General features: G+C 35.0%; 1 protein-coding gene and 1 non-coding gene across 3 annotated transcripts in view; both read right to left on the bottom strand.

Moving 5' to 3' along the window:
* Positions 1-20,139, bottom strand: part of Sfxn1-3 (Sideroflexin-1-3) — a 47,417-nt gene that overhangs the window by 7,588 nt on the left and 19,690 nt on the right. For both annotated transcript variants that reach the window (XM_089239725.1, XM_089239724.1), the window contains exons 5-7: positions 5,660-5,735; positions 4,091-4,176; positions 2,578-2,705 (exon numbers count right to left, since the gene is read on the bottom strand). In XM_089239725.1, coding sequence (XP_089095851.1) covers positions 2,578-2,705; positions 4,091-4,176; positions 5,660-5,735 — 290 coding nt within the window. The remainder of the gene's footprint in view (positions 1-2,577; positions 2,706-4,090; positions 4,177-5,659; positions 5,736-20,139) is intronic.
* TRNAV-GAC (transfer RNA valine (anticodon GAC)) lies at positions 19,636-19,707 on the bottom strand. The gene has a single exon. It is a non-coding gene; the product is annotated as a tRNA-Val (tRNA).

The raw sequence follows: 20,139 nt of genomic DNA, 5'->3' as shown, positions 1-20,139 counted from the left end.
TTAAAATCAACCTGAAGACTAACAGACAAATCCCAGATAAACTTGAAACTGTAATATGAAAAAACAATATAAGCAATAAGAAAAAAATTCAATTAAATCATTTAATTCAAATCCATCCATTAATAAGTTTAAATAAATTGACAATTATTGGATTTAAAAAAAAAGATGAAAAGTTTGATTTTGTAATTTGAATGAATACCAAGATTGATATTACAAAAAGTAATCAATTTTTTAAATTGTATTGAATATTTTATAATCTTCATGCATTCATAGTACTAATAAATAGTGAAATACAAACATATTAATGAACCTGAAATATAATATTGATAGAAAAAATTATGATTGGTATTCCCACACTTCTGTAGTAGATACCTACTTATGTGAAAGGGGGTTCTTTTACTTATGTCTTCTCTCAGTTAATTCACTTTTTTGGATAAGATGATAAAAAATTGAATACACTGTAAAATTCAAACACATGACATATTTGAAGCTCAATAGATCTTGAAGCTTATAAAATAATAATGTACACATGCATATGAAGTAGTTACTACTGAACCGTGCATGAACCTTGTAAACATTCTTGGGAAATTTCTAAAAAAATTGGTGCATATGTTATGCTTATATGTTCACGTGTCCCCCCCAAGGTATTCATGTCTGACGTATGCCTGTTTTGTGTTTGAAGTGCTGCCATCTACTTTTTGAATTAGAAGTTTAAATGGCAGATGCCTAGATTGTGTTTAATATCATCCTGCATGTCTGCCTGTTCTTTGTGAATCAGCAACATCAAGTAACTAAAGATTCTCTGCACATAAAATAAGTAGTATAAAGACTGATTTTCAGTGAAAAGAGCAGACAGAACTTGTGGCATATTGAGATAACTTCAATCATTTTTTTGCACAGGTATCCCTCGCTTTACACCATAGTTTCCCAACCTTTTTTCTCCCATCGCCCCCCCTCTTCAGAAATTTTTTTCTCCCAACGCAATCTCACCCATAGAATCCTATGCTATACCCGTAGCTTCTACCGCCCTCCCTGGAACATTCCATCACCCCCAGGGGGCGTTAACGCCCACGTTTAAAGTTAATCGTGTAAAGCAGGAATCACTGCTTTACACGATTTTGCTATAACATGATTTTTAAAAGTTTATTTTAGGAATTCCAACCTGCAAAATTTGGCTTGGTGTTTAATCCTGGAAATGGGCTTGCAAATTGAAGATCATTGATCATTTTTATTGCACCACGGTCATTTTCTGCACATGATGGCTAATTAGACCGGGACCTACAATTTATTGCAGATTCCAAACTGCAGCCTTTTTTCATACTCATCGAGAGGTTGGTGAGCTAATCCCTCGATGTGGGACTCCCTGCAGTAACAATCTTTTTGTGTGGTCATGTCACTGTTTCTCTTGTACTCCTGTGTCAGGCAAGTTTCTGACAAGGACGAACCATGAACCAGGTACCGAACTTGCGACACCTCTAAACATCCTTTGGTACTTCAGGCAAATATCTTATCAACCTGGGCTACCGCACCCTGCAAATCGAAGACATATAACATAGTTAAATTCTTTGATGACTAAATATGATGGATTTGATGATGTAACTGAGACAAATAATGAAAGAAATTCTCAGGTACAACTCACCAGATCTCACTGATGAACACGAACAATATTTGGTACAACACATTGACACAATGCCATGAGAAATTTAATCAAAAAAGCAGTTCCAGAGAAACTAGAAATAGAAAATGCAGAATTTTCTGGCTTTTCTACTAAAGTTTTTGTAAAGAAACAAAAAATGCTGCTTGTCAGCCAAATCCCAACTGTTTCATTAAAAACGTTATCAGCATGTCATATCAGACTCTTTAGGAAATAAAACATCAGCACTCAGACCAGAATCAAATCAGAAGTAGTGAAGACAGCAAAAGTATTAATTCATTCGTAATGAATAAATTCATGGGATTTATTCATAAGATTGAATAACTAATTCATTAAAAAAAGTTCCTTTGCTGTTGGGTTCAATTTTTTTAATCCTTCTGAAGAAAACAAACCCCTATTCCTCCCATGTTAAATTCAACTCACTTTGCATGATTTCATTGTATGTGATTATTTTGTAGAACTAATTAATTGAGTAAAGCGAAGGATGCCTGTACAATAAAAATTTGTAACATATTTTAAACATATGCATCAACAGCACAGTACAGTAAAAAGAAAAGCTTTTTATAACACCCCTCATCAGTTCATCGAAAATTGTTATATTGAATGGTCGTTATATAAGAAAACATTTGGTACTTATGGTAATGGTTGTTATAACAAACATCAAATGTACATAGGTATTTTTTCCACTGTAAATTTCAAAAACGTGTTTACTTTTTTTTTTTTAAAGTGATATACTGACTATAAATACATAAAAGTGAATAATTATACAAATATATTGCTTCTTGTATAAGATGAAAAGATATTTTAACCAAAATCTAAAATCTATCCTTATTCTGGGTTAAGAATAACATTGAATTGTTATTTCTTCATCATTACATTTATTTCTCAGACTTCAAATACTTTTCATTTGAATATGTACTTACACATTCCAGGCATAGCCATGCCTATCCTTGACAAAGTAACTTGTATTATGGCCCACTTGGCAGCAATTTTGGAATCCCCAATTTTATTTGAGTTTTCATCAACCACGGGGATTCCTTCCCGTAATTCTCTGTAAAGAATAATAATCTTAAAATCTTTTTTGTCAGGTAATTTTATGCTAAACTTACAATAACCCAAGAGAAACTCATTAAAATAATGAATTTTTCTCGGATTATTCCTTATGAGCAATGGAAGCTGGTGCACCTCTACATCATAATGCTTGAGAATTATCCTTGAGACCATGTAACATGAAAGGGGAAAAATTGAGGGGGGGGGGGAGAATTATTTTCCCTTAGTGCCTTTTCATCTGGCTAATTATGCATTAAAAGTTTTTTCCTTTTAGATGGTGCTTTCGTCACTCTTTTTATTTGTTTTGCTATTGAACAAGGTTTTATACATGCACATAACTAGTGGATTTTTTTAAGAATTATATTTCCTAGTTAAATACATATATTTCAGCACAAACTTCATTACTTGTGCTATTTTAGCATAACAATTCAGCAGAGAAATTCGAATGCAGCTTAATTACTGAAGAATCATGTTTGCCCCAGACCAACTTTGATTTTTCCCATGTATAAGACAGTTTTTGCGTTGGTCAATCAAAATTATTCTGTTTTTCAAAACAGGATTTTATTACACAATCACCAATTGTGATTGATCAAGGCCAACAGTTTCAAGAATTTAACAAATCATGTCTCACTTCATTTATAATTTTCTTCAAATACTTATATGCTTCATGACTATATCTACAGCAGTTTCACAACTTTTAATATGTCAGTTTCAGATTGAGTTTGATCAATCGCAGAATAAAAAATTCATTGGCATTTTACAAGTGAAAAAGGTGTAAATCACCCATTTCTCTCACAAAAGAAAGTAATTGCTGTTTGCATAAGAAAATGGATGTATTTTAAATGTTCTTATAATTGTATCTAGATTATTTTTCAAAAAAGGAAAAATATGGATTTTTCACAAAGGCAATGCCATTGCAAGTGTAAAATATTGTTACCCGAATTTTAGCGTGTGTTCTCCCAACTCCTTATCTTCCTCTGTAGATATGGAGCAAAAACGCTGCTTGTTCATGAAGCTGGAACCAAAATTTCACTTTCTCTCCATATATAGTCATAAACAGTATAAATAAGGAGTGTCTATCAGATTATTCTTTATAAGCATTGGAAGCTAGTTCACTCCCATGATACCTGGCCAACATCATAGTGGATAAATATACTTTCTAAAGACAACACCTATAGCATGTCTAAATACATTAGGATTCATGATTTTTTCCTTGCACTATTTGCCTTTATATATATATCCTTGGTTCTTTATTGTGTTACCAAATAGGTAATATGAAACCCTTGATACTGTATGCCTGCCAAATCAAAAAATATATATATTCACTTTCATCTCATTTCAAATGAAGTTAATTAGATTGACATAAAGAACATATTAAATCCTCACTTTAATCTCATCATTGGTATGTTGACACAATTGGCAGCAGCTACAGCACAAAATGGAACAAATCGACCAATCAGAGGAGGTGCTTTCTGAAGGAAATACATATTAAATTCATAACACTATGATTGAATATAAAACTATAGTAATAAAGATGAAGCAATAAAAACTCTCAATAAACTAAATTTTTATCTCATTCCAATTGGATTAAATCTTAGGTAATTGAATACATAAGCAAAGATGTGTCAATCGTTACTTTTTTTAAATGTGATTGTAGCTGTTAAAAGGTTTTGTGTTAAAATCCTTTTATGTACGCCCAACTGCTTTTTAGAAAAAAAAGGGCCCTGGTCACTTGAACATTTCTTCGAACCATTTAATAAGAGCTATTTCCATATCTATATCAGCTCCTTCTTGAAACCTCTTTTTGCAGATAATCAGTTCACAGTTGGAAAATTTTTTCTCCGATACCTCTTTGTTCTTCAAAATCATGGATAATGAACTTCAAGGAATTTTAAATTTCTTTGATATCTTACCTTTTCTTCATTTTTGGCTTTCCACGCACAGTAATGTGGATAGCATTTTGAGCTAGGACATTCTCAATATTAACTTGCTCACAATATAACACCACTATAACCATTGTCCAAATCTAGCCAAAGATTGGTGAATGTACACCAAAGGTATTTTAGAGGTTAGATTAGGTTATATAAATAATCTCTAAAGGGTCTAATTTCTACATAGGGATGTGAAGCATTTGACCAGGGCCCCTTTATTTTGGGAGCTTTAAAATTTAAATATATTCACTTACTAAATATCTTTGGCCCTACTCACAGGGTCCCACCCCTCTTTATTCCTGATTTGTCCAAGACCCCTTCGTGCTGAAGTCATTTTATCTTTTCTTCCTAATAATTTTTCTGTAAGCAAAATACAACTTAAGAGAACAGTAAAAAAAATTAAATTAAAGGAATTTTACAGTGAGAATTCAAAAATGCCTTCAAGAAAAAATAATGGGATATTACAAGTTGTCGATACTGCAGAAAGATAAATTTACAGATAAGATTCCGACAAGATTACAAAGAATTCATGTTTGAAAACCAATTGAAAAGTTGTTATAGGTGTATTGTGCTGAAATCGGAATGCAAAATTCGTGGAGAATTTTTGTTACATATGAAAATTTGTAATATGGGTGTTTGTTACAAGCCATCCAACAGTATAATTTAAACTTTTTTATACGACTGAGTATACAATGAGTCAATATGCACTGAAAAGCTAGGGGAAAAAAGTAGTTTTTCAGTGTATGTTGAGATAAAAATTCAGCTTAAATAAAAATGTATTTTCTGAATTATGTTGAAAATGTAAAGAAACTATTTTTTTTCATACAATTTTTTTTTAACCTGAGAAGCTTACAACATGGAGCTTTACATAATTCACAGGAATTCAAAATAATGAAGATTTTGATATTCAAGCCTGGTTGAAATTACTGAATATTCAGTTATAATTCTAATCAAAATTCTAAAATCTGGAATTTATCTAAAAATTGTTACAATAAAATAATTCAGCTAAAAAAAATCAACATACTTTAACTAAACTATTCAACCCCAATGCTGTTACAAGCGCACCTGATGTAGCTAGAACATATGAAGTACCAAGCTGCCTAACATAGAGGGAAAAAGTGGATTATAGTGAGAATTGCAAGCTCTAAATATATTATCATAAAAAAAGCTCAAAAAATCTTGTGAACAAGGCAGAACATCTTGAATAAAAAAAAAAACAAGTTCAACCATTTGCACCTGAGCATGTTTACAAGGCAAACTAGCAACTGAAGACAATTTCCAGAAAGATTTCAGTCTTTTTACACGCAACATAGAATGACCACACACTCAAATTGACTCTACAAATTGAAAAACAAAAAATTTTAAATACACAGAGAGTTCAGTGTTTTTTTATATTGGTATTTCACAAAATAATCACCAAGATGCAACTTGAGTATATCTGGAGACAAATACCACAGAATTATGCTGTTTCAGGTGTACAAAGTCTGAACAATGGAGAGTGACATTGTTTCTCTATTTCAGACTTATTTCATTGAAAGCGAACCTTGCAATCCTTTGTTATTCCTTACAGGAAAACATGAAGCTCTCTATTCAAATGAATTTCATTGAAACTAGAGGTTAAAATAGAAGCATGTGTAGTCTGTTTTTCATTTAGATTTTTTAAAATTCTCTTCAAGTGTAATTTATAAAACTGTTTGCTCTGTGTTAACAAATACTGAAAACGCAAGCACCAAAAACCAGTTCTGCGCTGGACAGAAAAACTTCTATCATATACGTATAAACACACAGCTAGTTTTCTTCATTTTTAACAAAAGAAAATACGCAATAATAATCAGCAAAAACTGCCTGATCTAATCAGCACTTTTGAAATAGTTTTATTGAATTTTATAGAAAGACACATAATAAAATTCAGATTACCCTAACAAGGGCGTAGCGAGGGGGGGGGGGACTTGAAGGTCTGCCCCCCCCCCCCCCGAAATGTGAGAAAATGACCAAAAAAAGGGAAAAAGATGGCCAAATCCATTGTCCTGTCACTTTGGTCCCCCCCCCCGAATGAAATTTCTGGCTACGCCCCTGTACCCTAATGTATCAATGTCACTAGCAAGAACTTGTAGTGAAAACAAATCATATGTGAAAAAAACACTCACTTGCTACTCAAGTGCAAATGGTTTAACTTGGTCAGATGGATCAGAGAAAAATAAAATTAAGCTTTTTTCAACTGCTTACCTCTTGTTAGTTGCATGCAATGACTAATAATTACATGCAAAATTTTACAAAGTTCCATAATCTTTTGCTGACTTTCAAAAAGCATTACAGTTCATGAAATATATTTAATCACTAATACGGCGTGTTCCAAAATGATAGAGCCATATGTATTTTTCTCGTTTTTTCTGAATACAAGTTTACCTAGCATGACCACAGAAAGATGGCCTCTGACCTTGTGTGACCTTCATCCCAGAAAGAGAGGCTTTGTTCATTCTTTAATAGGGAAAATGGGGGACTTCATAAGCAGCAGCCCTGGAGAATAATAAGGTTCATACCTTTTGCCATGTTTGCCTGTTATGCCATGTTCCAGGCTTCTTTGAAGCAGATATTTCACGTCCACTACTGCAGTGGATGTCTTCAGTGCAGTTTTCAACAAGCAAGGAGACAACCTTTGATGGCTGTTATTCACTGACACTTTTACTGGAAATGCGGAAGGATCAACTTTGTCATTGTGACGTTGAGCAAGTGATGTGTTGATATTGGTGGGAAGCGATGACTTCTGATTGAGTGGGTGGGAATTGGAATTAAGATGAGTTGTTTTCCTAATCATTCTGATCTTGGTCTTTCGGGTTGTTGGGTGTCATGTCTTGCTCAAGTGAAGCCCTTCTTCCTTCCTTTTGAAATTATCTTTATATTTAACGATTTCTTTAGCTTCACGGTTCAGCCAGGAGTAGAAATGTGTTTCTGAAGAGAGGATATCAGTGTCTTGGAAGTGGATGTCATAATTCTTGAGGAAGGCATGTTTAGTGACAACAGCATTGAGGCTCTGTGAGGTTAGAACCACTGTCGCCTGGCAAACAGAAAAATCTGCTATTGTTGAACATGCCTTCGTCAAGGGTCATGACATCGATATCCTCACTTCACAAACACATTTCTACTCCCAGCTGAACTGTGAAGCTATAGAGATCATTATAAACACAAAGATAATTTCAACAGCAAAGAGGGGCTGCACTTGAGTAAGACATGGTACCCGACAATCCAAAAGACCAAGATCAGGACCGTTAGGAAACCAACTCTTCCGAATTCTGATCCCTACACAGCACTGTAACTAGGCAAGTGCACCTGCACAGGACTCACTTGGAAGGGGCAGCACAAAATGTTATTCACAAGAAATTGTACTTTTAAATTTTTCCGTTTTTCAACTGTGCAGTTTGGTGATTAGATTTTGTCTTACTTAGACCCTAGATGTCTGTGATTACCAACATGAACATTCGAATGAATGGCAGAACTGACTGATATTTTCGTGCCTATGATAGCTTGCCCAACTTAGGTTAGGTTGCAGTGTGCATACAGCAATGTAGTCACTAAGGAAGAGTAGATGATTTTGCCTGATAATACTAAAAACAAATCGCCATCAAATAAGGCAAATGCCAGGAAATACTAAAAAATTCCTTATGTAGTCCCTATACTTGTGTTTTTGTGTATATGTGTTTGTGAAAACAGGTAAGAATGCAAATAATAATATTAAGATTATTTGACTGCAATATTTCGAGGATTTCATTAACAGACACATGACGAACATGCTTGGATAACCCTGTCAATTTTGTTATTTCTCTAGGTACTTTTGTATTTGCATAGCTAAGTGAACTTGCCAGAACCGACAAAAACATACTGGATATATTCTATCACCTGAGTAGCAAGCTGAGTCCCGAGGACTGGAATAAAATCGATGGGATCACGTACAGGAGTATGGAGAACCACATCAACCGCAACACAGAACGTCAAAAAGTGAAGTTTCATAAGATCAACCAATGCCGGTTTGAGCATACACCCATGGACATGAAAAAGACTGTGGTGAACTTGACAGATCGAGTGCTTACAGAAAACGAAGTATCAGTGCTCGCCAAGGGAGGAAATTTTGCCATCACCCCACGTGAAATTCCCACTGAAGAAATCATCGCAAATGTTGAAGCAGCCATGAGAAACATGCCAGAAGAGCAAGCAGAAGAAATACGAGTAGAAACATCCAGAATTCTGACAAGAGCCAAGCCACCCCGGAAAAATCTAAAAGCAGCCGAACTACGAGCGATTAGGAGCCTCAACTCCGATAAAGATATTCTCATTCTGGCAGCAGACAAGGGAAATGCAACGGTAATAATGAAGACAGAAGAATACGGCCGTAAAATGACAGAACTCTTGGATCCATCAACGTATAGAGTGCTCAAAAAAGACCCAACACAAAAGATCCTGAGGAAGATGAACAGTTTGGTAAAATCCTCGTCTTTACCTGAGAATGAGAAAAAAGGTATCTGCAGAACAGAAGCACTTTCTCCTCGCATTTATGGTTTGCCGAAAATACATAAAGAACTGGTTCCGTTGCGGCCGATTGTGAGTTCCATTGGATCTCCCACCTACAATCTAGCCAAGGTGTTAACCACCATCTTGCAGCCACACATAGGAAAAACAAGCACATTTGTGAAAGATTCTGGTCACTTCGTCGAAAAAATAAGAAATATCAACTTGCAACCTGATGATATACTGGTGAGCTTCGACATCGTATCATTGTTCACCAAGGTGCCACTGAAAGACGTCTTAGCACTACTCGATGAAATATTCCAAAAAGATATAGTAGGCCTTTTCCAGCTTTGCCTTACTACAACCTATTTCACCTGGAACAACGTCATCTATGAACAGACGGATGGAGTAGCTATGGGAAGCCCCTTGAGCCCGGTAGTTGCCAACTTCTTTATGGAAAAATTCGAGGAGCAGGCAGTAACAACAGCACCTCTCAAACCAACAATTTGGCTCCGCTACGTTGACGATACATTCGTTGTTTGGGGGCATGGTGAAGAAAATTTACACCGATTCTTGGACCATCTCAACAGAATCCATCCGAACATCAAGTTCACTATGGAAATAGAGAAAGAAGGACAGATCCCGTTCTTGGACGTTCTGGTCAGCCGTCAAGGTCAACGTTTAGGCCACAGCATTTATCGTAAGCCTACTCACACCAACAGATATGTGCATAAGCTCTCCAATCATCATCCTCACCAAAAACGAGGCGTACTGAAAACCTTGATCGAGAGGGCAAGAAGACTATGTGAAGGAAAAGATCTAGGTAAAGAGATTGAGCACTTAAAATCAGTTTTCCGCTCTAATGGGTACACGAAAGACGACATCAAGAAAGCCTTACGCTCCATCAAGGAATCACCAACGGAAAATGAGCAGTCACAATCAATTGGAAAAGCTGTGCTGCCTTTTATCCCCGGAGTGACGGCAAGAATCAGCAAGGTCATGAAAAAACATCGTATAAAGACCATTTTCAAACCAACCAGAAAAATATGTGAAATGCTGCGATCAGCAAAAGACCACCGTGACCCTCTATCAACACCGGGGATCTACCGAATACCGTGCACCTGTGGTCAGGTATATATTGGAACCACAAAAAGATCTGTGGCCACGAGAATAAAAGAGCACGAACGATGCTGCAGAATGGGCCAAACAGAAAAGTCGGCGGTGGCAGAGCATGCGCTTTACGACAACCACAGTGTACAGTTCAGCAAAACACAGGTAATAGCTAATGTTGACCACTTCTTCCCACGAATCTACAGAGAGGCTATTGAAATATACAAGCACAAAAACAGCTATAATAGAAGAGAAGAAACTTTGAAATTGAGCAGATCCTGGACACCAGCTCTCAGAAGAACAAGAACCTTCCCCTTCAAGGTCCAGCAACAGAATGATGACAACAGCCAATCAGATAACTCCACATCTCTCGGCCAATCAGGTTCTACCAGCATAACAACTGTTTACAATACGCTGTCAGCCATAGAATCAACTGACCAATCGCAAAACAATAGTGTAGTTCAAGCCACTTATGTGCATAAATACAACCTGAGACTCCGGAAAACTTGACTTTGATCCAGTTTATCAATTCTCCTGATGATGCCAACCACTAGTGTTGGGGAAACGTTGAGAACAAACTCAAACGGACGACGGTCTTCGAACCCGAAAAAACAATTTTTATCAAATGATATTTTGTCACGTGCTTGCATTCGCTCTATGAATAATAGTTAGTATAGGGGTCATTCGAGTATTACGTCAGCATAGATGAGGGGGTTTCCGATTTGATGACATGGGAGAGGGGGTTTGGATGATGCTTATGTCACCAACCACCCTTTATGAAAATATGAAATATTCTTAATAGCATCATACTCAGTGCCCCAAAAACAAGAAAACATTTTGATAGTTTGTGGGCACTTGAAATAACATTCCCCCTATTGATAAGTGCCCTACAGAGCCACTTTAGTGATCTCTAAATGTTTCACGGATCCAAGTGATCTGAAAATGTGTCACAGATTGCTTAAGTGTTCTGGAACTGTGTCCCGGGTCATTTAAGTGAACTGAAAATGTGCCACAGGCTGCTTAAAAGCTCTGGAATTGTACCATGTGACACTTAAGCGTTCTGTAAATGTACTTAGTTCATTTTTACAAAATTAGGTTTGAGGGCAGGCCGCATCAGATAACCCCCAGAGCCATATTTGGTCCGCAGGCCAAGTGCATTTATGCGATTTATCATTATAGGGCTTAGAGGGTGGGTCGCAATGAATTTATTAAAGATAAATTTTGAGTTCATAGCCTTCAAATAACATTGAAATGAACAGAAATTGATTATAATAACATATAATGGTACTTCTGAAATTTCAATTAAAAAAAAATTTTTTTTTGCATTAAAAAAATAAATTTTTGATCGTCGGGGGCAGGGCACAAGCCTCCGTATGCCCGCTGTGTATGTCTCTGATCCCACCAATATGCGTTAGGATTCAGAGGGGCAGAGCTGATGACGAAATTTTGCTGATAAGGGGAAGGGGGTCAAAAATGGCTAAAATTTGCTTACGTAATACTTGAACGGCCCCATACAGTTTACAGTATCTTAGAACAGTTTTATACTTGTACAGGCAATATGTTGAAAATAATACTTTTGTTAAGTTCTAGCTTAAAAATGTCTAAGCAACTGTTGGGTGTACAAAAGAGAAACATAAGGAAATTAAAATTAGAAGAATGCAAGTCAATGTCGCAACAATTTGTTAAATGGCTAAGAACAGAAACACCAGAGAGAGCGGAAAAAGTGTAGAAGAGGTCAAATGTATTACTGTTTCACAAGCTGATGATACAACACTACATTTGACATCCACCCCTTCAATGAATGACAATTCTCAGAGAAGCAAAACACAAGGAGCCACTGCAAGAAGAAAAATCTACACTGCTACACAAGATATTTTACTACAGTTGTCCCGTAATAATTCGCAAGAGGACGAGCCTCTTGTAAGTAGTCTTACAAATTGATAATACCATACAAAATATGTGCTCTACTGTAGAAGAAATACTGCTAAATTACAATGATCCCCATTCCTGGCCTGGTACTACAAATATATTAATATATTCCCTTGTCACACATGGTCCAGATCAAGGTGACATTAATTTTAACATGTTGAAAGCACATGATTCAGGGCAAAAATTTACAAAGGACTGATTTTATGTTAAAGAAATTAATGGAAAAACTGTTAAAAGAAAATAGATTTTATATTCCACTAGCTGTTACCCGCGGCTTCGCTTGTGTGGATATAGCAATCTGAAAATTACTCACCGATGATTCCCCATACAACATTTGAAGCTATCATGATCCCTCAGGGGGTTGAATTTTTAGAAATCCTGTCTTAGTAAGTGTCTACATCATAAAATATAAGCTTCAGTGGTTTCAGCACATGGCATGATTGCTCCATGTAACCTTTAAACTGCCTTATGACCCCCCTCAGAGATTGAAATTTGAGAAGTCCCTGCTTAGTGAGTCTTCACATAACAAAATAATAATCTGACAACTGACAAAACCCAGACAACTGACTAAATTTCATATTTATAGCTTCAGGGATGATTACTCCATATAACCTTTGAACCCCTTCATGACCACCTTAGGGGTCAAAACCCCTTCTTAGTGAATCTTTACGTCATGAAATAAAACAACCAATTTTGTGTTTATAGGCTCAGCAATGATAAATCAGTCAGGACATGTTATTTTATATGTATACATCAATCAAAATGCAGTATTTTGCTTTCCTTGGATGCTTTTTAGACACAAATCGCATAATCTTTCAGACCCACTAAAAAGGATTTCATGATTGGAGGCATCTTCATCCGGTTATTCCCCAACAAGAAAATTCTCTGGAGCACCAAAATTTGTATGTGAAATGGAAAGTGATAGAAAAAAGAATCTAATATCAAGAAATGCAATTGATGATTATGTAGTTCATTCAATTAACAAGAAAAAAATGATATGGCATGAAATATTGAAAATATTGGATGCTATTCTATTCTGTGCCAAAAATAATATTGCTCTTAAAGGTCAAATAAAATTATTGGAGATCCAAATTGCAGCATTTTTTTAAATTTGATTGAATTTGCTGGCCATTATAATATTAATTTGAAGGAACATATTGAAAAACATAAAAAATGTTCAGTTTCTTATTTCTCACCCACAATTCAAAATGAAATAATAAAATTAGTTGGGGATAAAACTAGAAATGAAATCATGCAGAATTAAGAAAGTAGAGTACTACACCCCCTGATGTTTCAAGAAAAGAGCGAATGAGTCAGATGATATGTCCATGTTGACTGTAATGGAAAGGTAATGATTGAAGAAAGCTTCATCAACTTTATTCAGTCACATGAAAAAACGGGAGAAGGTTTATCAACTGAAATTTTAAACTAAAATTTGATATTCAGGATTGCAGAGGGCAAACATTTGACAACGGTGCCAATATGGCCGGCAAATATAAGGGAGTAAGTGAATGTATTTTGGAAATTAATAATTCAGCAATATTAGTACCTTGTGCAGCTCATAATCTAAATTTAGCTGGTGTCCATGTTGCATCTACAACTCCATAAATGATTATTTTTGGTACAGTGCAAAGAAATTATTTGATTTTTTCTTGTCCTCAACACATTGGGACATTTTAATGAAGTGCCTAAAATTATCGCTTAAAAGTTTTTCTGATACAAGGTGGTCATCAAAGGCCAATGTAATATAAAGGCGCTGTATTTACAATTACATGCAGTAATGAAAAGACTGTAAACAATTTTTCAAATCTGGAAGCTGTATCGAATACAAAAATTTTGATTCTGCAAATCAGATTTATCTGTACTCTTTCTAAATGGAATAAAATTCTACAATGCATCGATCGAAAAAATAAAGCATTACAACAGAAAGATTTTTCAATAGATTGTAGAACAAAATTAATTGTTGGATTATGTAGTGCATTACAAGGGCTTTGAGATACAGGTTTTGAACAAAATTTCCAGGAAGTACAAAATTTGGCTGAAGAAATGGGTATAGAGAAGGGATTTCTTAGTAAATGAAAGAGAAGAGTTAAGATAATAGAAATAGATGAAACACCAGATGAAGGAAAATTTTTCATTTTTGACAAAAGTGTTCATTCTATTGTGATTCAGGAGAACGTTTTATATTGAAGTTTAACTATTAGTGCATTAAATATGAAACTTCAAATGTATAGTTATTTGAAACAGCAAACATGAAAAAATTCAAAATAATAATATGCATATCTCTATTTAATACTCGTTGGTTTAGAGAAATTAGGGCAATGTTCTCAAAACTTAAGTTTCGTAAACAATAGAAATAAATCACTGCATATATTTTCATGTGCACCTCTATAAAACGGAAACCTGTCTGAAATGGAAAATAATTTCAGTCTCTTGACCTTCAGTTTTATACAGGTTTCACTATACCTAACACTATTTTTTAAAGTGAAACTTCTATAGCGACATAACAGTGAATTTCTGTGAGGAAAAGAAAACATCACAAAAACTGAAACACTTTCTTTTCCCTCTAACTGATTGTGTGATGAAGTTTAGAGAAGCAGATAGGTTGTGTTCGGGGATGTCAATACAGTTTCGACAGTTTAAGAAAATAAAATTGGGTGGAGGGGATGGCAGTTTGTGTTGGACAAAGACAGTTTACCTTTTCCTACTCCTCATGGTGTCGCCCTCCCTCCAGGCACATGAACAAGTATATTTCACACAAGAATGCAAGTTTTGTGATATCACAGTGCCAGCCCCTATATATATATATATAATTGACTATTTTATTTTGAAATTTTTTTTATTGAATTGTCTGATTATTTTGTCATGCGTGCAAACTGTTTTTGGTGCAAAACTTTATTTAACATTAAATTTTATTTGACATAATTTATATTATATTGGCATATTTATAATAATTACAAATTTTTGAAAATTTGTGAGTCCAGTCATGCCATACTTTCTCTTGCCCCTTGATAAGGATATGAACATAGTACATGCTCATTTGCGATTCTGTGAGCTGGCATTGTTGCAAATTTTTTTAAAAACCTGAAATTTATGTTTTTAATCAATCAGCAACGGCACCGACCTGCAGAATCGGAAACCAGCATACACTATGTTCATACCCTAAGGCATGCACACAGCGAGACAACAAAAGATACGGGAGTGCATAATAGACTAGCAACAAAAACAATGTTTTTGTTTTGTTCCACACCGAAAAAACTCGAGCGAGAAAAAGGATACTCAAATAGGTGCAGGAGTTGAACACACATTTGTTTTCACCCCGATCTGCCGATTTTCACTATCTACTGATTGGTCCACTTCTCCCATATTATTCTTTCCCTTTTCTGTGAAGGGATCATCATCATCACACCCTTACATTTCAAAACTCATCTGGCCATTTTCTCTATCCTCTTCTACTATGTGCGGAAATCTCTTCCTCCACCCCTATGCATTTTTTCTTCCCGGTCGCAATTCTTGTTACTCGTACCTCTTCGCTCCACTATGAACGCAGCCTAAGGCTGTTCCACAGAACCCTTGGTAATAATGAGGCTGTTCTATACAGAATACAAACAATTTTTTAAAATGCTTATAAAAAAAAATGTGTCACAACAGCATCATAGTTCCAAAGCAAAATGAAAGGGGGCTTAAGAACCACCTCTTAATTTGTATAATTGTATTCATAAATCATTGTAAGGATCTTATCATGGAAGCCCTATGCAACTTACGTCTCTGTGCCATGTTAATACGGCCCCGGGTGTCCTGTAAAGTAGGCCTACACATAAATTCTGCAATTCAGGAATCCTCACTTCTTGTGGATGAAAAATTTCCAAAAAAAAAAGTGTTTGTTACAACTTGTAATTTCCGTATGGAATGGAAACTGACATTGATGAACTTCTGGTTGGAAAATTTGATGTGAAAAAGAAATATTAAACAATATTATAACATTACATAAGTTTTTTAATCATCCAAGAGAGCTGATTTTTTTTAAACAATACTATCTTGCTAAAATTAAAAATAAAGAACAGCTTTGTGAGTATTAATAACAATAAAGTTTTCTTCTTTGAAAGCTCTTCGGATTGGCTCTATACCAGAGGTCTTCAACCTTTTTTTAGTCGCGATTACTGTTTGTACCCATCATCAAAAGAAGAGCACCCTTATGGCAAGTTCGACACCCAAATTAATGAAATCAGGATGATCTTAATCCTTGAATATAATTTGTACAAGGTGTTTAATTGGGAGATTAAATACTCGTGAGCACGAAATTATACATGGGCATAGAGCACTATGGGTGCTCGCTAGGTTGAAGATGCCTGCTCTATAAAGTGGTAGATGACTCCTAGGTAGTATCCAGACCGCTTTTATCTTACGCACCTGCTTAATTCCAGGTCTGGGTATCTTGAACTTAGGTTTATGAAACTCTAAAAGGTGTTCAGTTGTGTATGTGTGGTTTGTTAGACTTTTTCGGTTCACACATACATGGAAGAGTATATAGATTGCACTCAGGTGTGAGAGATAAAATCTCTAAGTTAACCCTGATCAATCCTCCATCAAAAAAAACTTTTGTTTCAATCGGGACTTGTTTTGATGCGTTCAAAGGAACGGTGAGATTTCATATTATAGATATAGCATATCATTTCAATTTTTTTCTTGTCCTTTTACCCTGTATTTGGCACCTCTTCTAAAGTGAACAGTATTTGCTCTCCCTAATTTTTTTTTTTGGTGAATAAAGTTTTTTTTTTGTTCTTTTAACTCAGACCTGATGCCCCTCCTAAGAGTAGACAGGAATAATTTTCCCTAACTTTTTTTCGTCCTTTCACCTCGAATTTGGCACCCCTTCTAGAGCGTGCCCAATGCTACCGAGCTGCATGGGAAAGTCTGGCTCGCCGGACCAAAGGTCTGGGGTGCCAAAGTACATGGGTTTTCCCACATGAGTACGTATATTTGGTTCTCCTCATGTGATGGGTAAAAACGTGGCTGGAGCATAGAATCACTATTCAAAGCGGGCACTAAAAATCACAGATTTTTATATATATTCATTCGCCTTTTAAAATATTTCTTACTTTCATATTTTTTTCAAACATGTACTGTGTTGGTGATTCAATTCCGTATATTCACTAGAAGTCGGAAAAAAATAGGCATGAACTGCCCAGTCTCAAACACTCACCCACAAAAAAAACTATCAGTTTCTCTTGTTCCTGTCAGTAGAAAAATAGGGTGCTTAAAGGGAGATGATTTCCTCCATTCTTTTTCATTTTTACAGTAATACAAAAGAGATAGAAGGCTTTCCAATATCTTCTTTAGGGGTAAACGAAAAGAAAAGAGCTCAAGTGTATATGTATGTTTATTGTGACCAAAATCAGAATATACTGTAGGTATACAGGTGCCCTGCTCATTGATTCTTTTCTTAAAAAATCATTGTAAAGTCTCAAACCTTTAATTTTTTTTTCTCATCTTGGTCATTTTCTATGTATATTTTGCACAATAATTTTTTAAATACCTTGAAAATTATTTTCTATTAATTCAATTTCAACTTGTTTTGGCGACCCCTGTTATTTGTGTCGCTCTTTTGAATTATTTGTCTCTTTCTGTGTATCTCTTGCACCAATTCTCTGGAGCAGAACTTAGGTTCTACTATTAGTGTCTTAGAGAGCACATTGAATACCTGAACATGCATAGGGACTAAAACAACCGTTGTATTCAATGAAACAGATTTAGAGATAAGGGAAAGTGTACAATGAGCATACTGTCCCAGTTTGTTCAAGGAAAGTTTTTCAACAGTGCATGTTTTTAATAGCTGGTCATTACATTTCGAGTGCTATCACTCCTTTGATTTGCTTCATTAAATCATGTCAAAAGGAGTAGTTCTTTCAATATCTGGAAAACGAGAAATTTGTGGTTATCAAACCAATATTTTGCCTGTTGTGGCGTTGTATTTGTATTTGTATTTGTATAGACTAAAAAACAATGCCACCATTGTTTCCCTTAGTTTATTTTGTTTTTGTACTTATAAAATGTGTCACTAAATTCATGCAGAAGTAAAATAATTTTAAAAAGGTAAGCGTATATGTATCTCTTAAGTTTTATATCACAAAATATTTAAATAATTGTACAGTTTTTACAATTTTATGAATTTTCTCATCTCAAAACTGAATGCGTTGGAAATAGGTTATTTTATTTATTGAGTAACACTAATAAGATATACATTAGTTCATAATAAACATTTGAATTTATGCAATGAAGCTTCTCTGAAACACTATTCCAACCATGATCCGATGTAATATCAAACTCGTTATAGTGCCAAAATTCTTTGGGACAGATGGTTGTGTTACAATGGGGTTCGACTGTTTATATCAAATCATTTGAATTTTGTTACTGTGAGGTCAATGATTTTTCAATAAAAAAGAACCTTGACTTGGAAAAAATAAATTCCGTAATTCACAGAAAATTTTATATGGCTCTATCATTTTGAAACACACCTTATATTTGATTAAATATTTACACTGATCAAAACTCTAATGTGAGTGGAAAGCATGAAAGCTATTGAGTGCAGCCTGCCATTATTGGTAGTTGCAACATGAAAAGCTAAAAAATCTAATCTAATGTAAAAGGTCTAATTTTAGTATTTCTTAAAATTACGTGCTAATACAGTGCTTGTGTATTTTACTAAATTTCAATCTCATATTTTCAGAGTAAATATATGAGCTTTTTTATATTTACTTACTGTAATAAATTGAGTATTATTTTTAAAACAAATATTTGCAAAGTGTAAATACAGTGAAACCTGTGAATAGCAATACTGTCTATAGAAGAGTTGATCCACTTTGCCCAAGAATATTTAGAAGACACCAACGAATAAGGCAAATACACAAAAAATAATAAATTTTTATTTTTTGTGTATTTGCCTTATTCGTTGGTGTCTTCTAAATAATACTGTCTATAATAATAAACCTGCCTACAACAATACTTCCTTTGGTCCCAGCAGAATTCCTATTCAATAGGAAATAGCACAAATGCTCAAACTGTCTACAATGATAATCTGTCTATAGCAATATTTTTTCTAGATTCCTTAGAGTATCATATAGACAGGTTTTACTCTGTATATCTTATTATCGTGTGTGTGCACCTGCACAGAGATTTTTAATTAGCAAAAAAAAAAAAAAACTATTTGTACACCATTTTATATTTTTTGTCCAAATATCAGAATTTACTAGTGGCTATGAAAAATTTAACACCCTGAAGGTCAAAAACCATCAAAGTCAATATAATACAAACAGCATAAAGAATAAAGACTGATTGGTACTAAAAAAAAATCCCTGTTTAACTTGTAGAACATAAAGAAATCAAGATATACAGAAAACTGGATGTTGTGAAGATATTTATTATTTGAGATGTTGATTTTTTAAGGAAGGAAAAACTCATCTCTGCCTCTACCAGGAGTCGAACCCGGGTCCCTCGATTGTCGGACGAGTGCTCTCACCACTAAGCTACAGAGGAGATAAAGATTTTCCTTCACTAAAGCGTGGGAGCGTTCGTCCAGTAATCAAGGGCCCCGGGTTCGACTCCCGGTAGAGGCAGAGATGAGTTTTTCCGTCCTTAAAAAACCAACATCTCAAATAAAAATCTTCACAACATCCAGTTTTCTGTACATCTTGCATCAACAAGTGGAAAGCAACATCATGTCATACATAAAGAAATCAGTATTTTTTGTAGATGTCACAGTGGACAATAATTGCTATTGCTTGACATTGTAGAAAGAAGCTGTGGAAGCATGTTTAGAATATGACTATGCTAATCTTATATGTTGTGAAATTTGGGTTGTAAATAAAAAAGTGGTCTGTGATGTGCATGTCATTGGGCAATCGTTGGCAAGGCATGTTTGATAAGTGACAGCAGACAGGCAGTGGAAGTGGTGAAACCTAATGCACA

The sequence above is a fragment of the Pholcus phalangioides genome, unplaced genomic scaffold (assembly GCF_987345545.1).
Source record: "Pholcus phalangioides strain wild (caught in Gottingen) unplaced genomic scaffold, Ppha-v1.0 ptg000011l_1, whole genome shotgun sequence".
Lineage (NCBI taxonomy): Eukaryota > Metazoa > Arthropoda > Arachnida > Araneae > Pholcidae > Pholcus > Pholcus phalangioides.
The sequence above is the reverse complement of the archived record's forward strand: the minus strand, read 5'-3'. Positions and strand labels throughout refer to the sequence as shown.